This window comes from Hyperolius riggenbachi, chromosome 6 (genome assembly GCF_040937935.1).
Source record: "Hyperolius riggenbachi isolate aHypRig1 chromosome 6, aHypRig1.pri, whole genome shotgun sequence".
Lineage (NCBI taxonomy): Eukaryota > Metazoa > Chordata > Amphibia > Anura > Hyperoliidae > Hyperolius > Hyperolius riggenbachi.
The window spans coordinates 317,373,844-317,379,843 of NC_090651.1; the positions used below are offsets into that span (position 1 = coordinate 317,373,844).

Genomic DNA, 6,000 nt, shown 5'->3' on the forward strand with positions numbered 1-6,000 from the left:
TTTGTGTCAAAGTACCCTGGCTTAGAGGATGTCCTGAAGCAGGCCAGGAAGTTCTGTGGGCATTTGAGGCGGTCTTACACAGCCATGGCACGCTTTGCGGAAATTCAGCGGAAAAACAACTTGCCGGTGAGACGCCTGCTTTGCGATAGCCCGACTCGCTGGAATTCGACCCTGCTCATGTTCTCCCGCCTGCTAGAACAGAAGAAAGCCGTCACCCAGTACCTCTACAACTACAGTAGAATAAAACAGTCTGGGAAGATGGGGATGTTCTGGCCCGACAACTGGACACTGATGAGAAATGCATGCAGGCTCATGCGGCCGTTTGAGGAGGTGACCAACCTGGTGAGCCGCAGTGAAGGCACCATCAGCGACTTGATTCCCTACGCTTACTTCTTGGAGCGTGCTGTGCGTAGAGTGGCGGATGAAGCTGCGAATGAGCGTGACCAGGAACAGTTACAGCAGGAACAGGCATGGGACCAATTTTCATCAGACCCAGCTGTTTCCTCAACACCTGCGGCAGCACAGAGGGGGGAGGAGGAGGAAGAAGAGAAGTTGTGTGCAGAAGTCGAGTCAGACTCAGAGGATGATGAACAAGGTGTTTCTTTGGGGGAGGAGGAGGAGGGGACGGCGGCAGGAGAACAACCGCAGCAGGCGTCGCAGGGGGCTTGTGCTGCTCAACCTTCCCGTGGTATTGTTCGCGGCTGGGGGGAGGAGGTTGACTTACGTGACGTCACTTAGGAAGAGCAAGAGGAGATGGATGGTACATCTGGATCCGACTTTGTGCAGATGTCGTCTTTTATGCTGTCTTGCCTGTTGAGGGACCCCCGTATAAAAAACCTCAAGGGGAATGAGCTGTACTGGGTGGCCACACTACTAGACCCTCGGTACAGGCACAAAGTGGCGGACCTGTTACCAACTCACCTGAAGGTGGAAAGGATGCAGCACATGCAGAACAAGCTGTCAACTATGCTTTACAATGCCTTTAAAGGGAAGGTTCAGGGAGGGTGGGCAAAAAATAAAAATCAAATTCCACTTACCTGGGGCTTCCTCCAGCCCGTGGCAGGCAGGAGGTGCCCTCGCCGCCGCTCCACAGGCTCCCGGTGGTCTCCGGTGGCGCGCCCGACCTGGCCAGGCCGGCTGCCAGGTCGGGCTCTTCTGCGCTCCAAGGCCCGGAACTTCTGCGTCCCACGCCGGCGCTCTGACGTCATCGGACGTCCTCCGGGCTCTACTGCGCATGCGCAGAACTACTGCGCATGCGCAGTAGAGCACGGAGGACGTCCGATGACGTCAGAGCGCCGGCGTGGGACGCAGAAGTTCCGGGCCTTGGAGCGCAGAAGAGCCCGACCTGGCAGCCGGCCTGGCCAGGTCGGGCGCGCCACCGGAGACCACCGGGAGCCTGCGGAGCGGCGGCGAGGGCACCTCCTGCCTGCCACGGGCTGGAGGAAGCCCCAGGTAAGTGGAATTTGATTTTTATTTTTTGCCCACCCTCCCTGAACCTTCCCTTTAAGGGTGATGTGACAGCACAACGCCAGCAAGGTACCACTGCCACTATCCTCCTCCCGTGTCCACGCAGTCAAAGACAGGACGCTCCAGCGATCTCATGGTGATGTCGGACATGCGGACGTTCTTTAGTCCAACGCCTCGCCGTAGTCCTTCCGGATCCACCCTCCACCAACGCCTGGAACGGCCGGTAGCCGACTACCTGGCCTTAAGTGTGGATGTAGACACTGCTGTGAACAGCGATGAGGAACCCTTGAACTACTGGGTGCGCAGGCTTGACCTGTGGCCAGAGCTGTCCCAATTTGCCATCCAACTTCTCTCCTGCCCTGCCGCAAGCGTCGTGTCAGAAAGGACCTTCAGCGCAGCTGGAGGCATTGTCACTGAGAAGAGAAGTCGCCTAAGTCACAAAAGTGTTAAGTACCTCACCTTTATCAAAATGAATGAGGCATGTATCCCGGAGGGGTGCTGCCTGCCCCAAGACTAAGTCAGTCCCCGCACACACAGCATCTCTGCCTGCACGCCGTGTGACTGGCTGCCTGGCCTGCCCCAAGAAGACTAAGTCACTCCCAGTCCCTCCACACAGCATGTCTGCCTGCAGGCCGCTTGACTACCTTCTCCGCCACCACCAACAGGGTCCGGGACTCCAGGCGGATTGCTGAATTTTGTAGGCCGCTGCTAGCAGCGGCCGCTGTAATAATTTTTCTGGTGCGTGTACATGACTGCCTAATTTTTCTGGCTGCACTGCGGGCAGCTGCAACAACAAAAGAAAAGGCATGTACATGCGCCCATTCCCCTTCGTGATCATTACCTTGCCGTGGTGAAGGGGCTTGCGTATCACAATGAAGCAATGACCGGCGCCTAGATGAGTGTCTCGGGGGGCACACCCACGATAATAAGGTCGTTGCCTCATTGTGGTCAGACCAAATTTGATCAGCTGGACAGTCACTGTTCTGTCATTCAGCTACATCAGCCAGGCGACCATATGGGCTGTAAAGCCACCAAAACCTGCACTCTCGCCATGGTGCGCACCAGTCCAGCACGGCCGTCACTACACAAACAGCTGTTTGCGGTGCGTTACACGGTGAGTTTGGTGTGTCAGTGTGAAGCAGTACCTTAATTACACTACCTGATTGATGTATACACATGCAAGATGTTTTAAAGCACTTTAGGCCTGTCATTTAGCATTCAATGTGATTTCTGCCCTTAAAACGCTGCTTTGCGTCAATACCAGATTTTTCCCGGGGACTTTTGGCATGTATCCCACTCCTCCACCTGGGGGTCCAGGTGTTAGACCCCTTGAAACATCTTTTCCATCACTTTTGTGGCCAGCATAATTTTTTCTTTTTTTCAAAGTTCGCATCCCCATTGAAGTCTATTGCGGTTCGCGAACTTTTCCGCGAACCGAACCTTACGCGGAAGTTCACGAACCCGGTTCGCGAACCTAAAATTGGAGGTTCGGCCCCACTCTACACACAGGTAACACACAGGTATGATGCTTCCCCTGCCTTGCTGTTCAAAAAGTATCACCCAAAGTAAGCCTAATTGGTGGCGAAAAAAAACAACATATAGATCATTTTGTTGTGATAAGTAGTGATAAAGTTATTGGTGAATGAAAGGGAGGAGCGCTGAAAGGTGAAAATTGCTAGAAAATTCCTAGAAAATTAAAGAAGAGCTGTCAGCCATACTATCTAAAAATAAAAAAACAACAACACATATATAAGTAGATAAATACTTGCTCTACTTGCATAACATATGTATTGCACTGTCCATGGTTTGATTTTAGTAATTTTTCTACAGTAAAAAAAGAGAAAATCCTTCTTAGCATTTTCCATTTTAAGTGTGGCTATTTTGATGCCAACCCTGATGTCATTTCCTCCCTTACTCTGCTCTGCCTGATTTGCCTGCCCTTCACTATAGAAAGTGCATTGTCTCATCATGAGAAATATTGGCCCATCAGAGAGGACCAGAGGTGTGGGAGGGGAAAACAGGAGGCAAAGAGGCATCGGCCAATCAGGCTGCATTAGTTAAGTCTGAGAATAAATAGAGAAGCAAAAAAGGACCACCCAGCATGCCCTGCAACTTTCTTTTCATGTACCAAATTTTGTGTATACCAAATAAGAGTCAGGTAAACTGGGGAATGATCATTTATCAACCAGAAAAGTATTAGTGATTTTAACTTTTGGATTGCCTGGTTAGCATCCTTATTACTTGTTTACCAGATAAAAATAAATAATTGTTTTTTTATTTTATGCCCGACTTTTACACTTTCAGGAATAAGGACGCAAAAATAATGTTTGCCAAAATCGATTTACTGTACAGATCTGATTTGAATGCTTAGTTCTAACCAAAATTTTAATTTTCTTTAAAGTTTAAATAAAGTCACAACTGTTACTTACGTATTCTGTTTCTTTTTCCTAACACGTGTGTTTTGTCAATTTCACTTTAGCGGGAACCCCTGGAAAATTGAACAAGCGTGTCCTCTGGGTCATGGCAACTGCTTTTTTCCTTGTGCTGATCACGTTTTCTTATGATTATCATTACAATCTGCACATCAGTGAATTTACGGGACTTGTAAAAAATGGAAAACTGCTGAAAAGCACCGAAGATCTGTGTCCACCAGTGAAAAAGCCCAAACCTCTGACTGGCATGTGGACTATCAATGCTGCTGGACGTCTGGGCAATTACATGGGGGAGTACGCCACTCTTTATGCCCTTGCCAAGATGCATGGCCGTCAAGCCTATATTTTATCTAGTATGCATGACCAACTGTCAAAGATGTTTAAGATAAGATTACCTGTACTTCACGAAGAAATTAGTTCCAAAATCAAATGGAATAGATTGGCCTTGCATGATTGGATGTCTGAAGAGTACTATAACATTCAAAGAGACCATATCTATTTTATTGGCACCCCATGTTCTTATACGATCTACCACCATATTAAGGATGAAATCCTCAGAGAATTTACATTCCATGACTTCATTAGAGAAGAGTCTTATGCCTACCTTGACAAAGTACGTGGGGACAAAAAAAATGTCACGTTTGTAGGGGTACATGTTCGAAGAGGAGATTATGTCTCTGTCATGCCTAATTTATGGAAAGGGGTGGTTGCTGACAAAGGATATTTACAAAAGGCCACAGACTATTTCAGAAACAAGTATGAGAATCCACTTTTCATTGTGACCAGCAACGGGATGGATTGGTGTAAAGAGAACATAAATAATTCACGAGGAGATATACACTTTGCTGGGGATGGTCAAGAAGGATCTCCAGCCCGGGACTTTGCCCTCTTGGCCCATTGTAACCACACCATCATGACTATAGGGACTTTTGGTGTTTGGGCGGGGTACTTAGCAGGTGGAGAAACAATTTACTTAACAAACTACACATTGCCTGACTCTCCTTTTCTTACATTTTTTAAGTATGAAGCTACTTTTCTACCTGAATGGATTGGTATTCCTGCAGATCTTTCTCCTCTCCTAAATAAGACAAATCAGAATGAAACAATAACTCCCTAACAAAGTAACTGGACTCATTTTAACTTATCATAATTCCAACTTTAAAAATGTTATAAAAACTATTTAAGTTGTAATACTTGACTAAATGACCAAAGTGAACATAAAGCAAAGCAACAAAAAAGTTTAACTTACCTGGGGCTTCTGCCGACCCACTGCAGCTCGTGCCAGAACAAACCAATCCTCCAGTCCCCCGCAGTGACTTAGTTTCATTTTTGGCGACTGAGCCAGCCTATGGCCACTGTGCCTGCGTGGCCCTGGCTGCGCACCTCCTCCTGTCGCCAGGAGTATCCTGCGCATGCACAGTATGAGATTTTCTCATATTGCGCACACGCAGGATGCTCCTGGCAACACGAGCATGATCAAGGATGCGCAGGGGCAGTGGGCATCGACTGGCTCAACTGAGTCGCTGCGGGGGATCGGAGGATTGTTTTGTCCTGGCGCCGGCACAGGGCGGCTTCAGGGGGGCGGTAGAAGTCTCAGGTAAGTTAAACTCTTTTTGTTTTGTTTCGCTTTAGGTTTCCTTTAAAGAGTAGCTTTTGCTGAATATAACCCAAGGAATAAAACTGTTTATTTTTTATAATATTTATTTATAAACTATTCAGACAATTTCCAATGTTTTACTCTTAACTTGCTCTGGTTTACATTTTTTAATGTATTTGTGTGATGCCAGCATCTTTACCAGACGCGGAGCTAGGGGGGGTCGGGGTAGGACAACTGCCCCGGGGCGCCGGGTCCCCGAGGGCGCCCAGCTGAGCTGCAGAGTTTTTTTTTTTTTTTTTTGGGAGGGGAGCAGCGCATAGAAGAGGGAGAGCTGTGAGCAGCGGTGGAGAAGGGGGGCCATCTCCCCCCTCCTTCTCTCACCTTAGGTGCTCTCCCTCCCTCGCTGTCCCCTCCATAACTAATGTCCGGGTGGCTGGCAGCGGCGGGCGGGACTTACCTCCGTCTCGCTCCAGCGCCGGAAGTTCGGGTCCTGCAGCCGCTGCT

At 48.7% G+C, this 6,000-nt stretch overlaps 1 protein-coding gene across 1 annotated transcript in view; it reads left to right on the forward strand.

Annotated features, from left to right (window-relative positions):
• LOC137522866 (galactoside alpha-(1,2)-fucosyltransferase 2-like) overlaps window positions 1-5,773 on the forward strand; it is a 78,862-nt gene extending 73,089 nt beyond the window's left edge. Inside the window, exon 2 of the mRNA XM_068243007.1 lies at window positions 3,947-5,773. Coding sequence (XP_068099108.1) covers window positions 3,947-5,016 — 1,070 coding nt within the window. The 3' untranslated portion in view covers window positions 5,017-5,773. The remainder of the gene's footprint in view (window positions 1-3,946) is intronic.
• The last annotated feature ends 227 nt before the right edge of the window (window positions 5,774-6,000 follow it).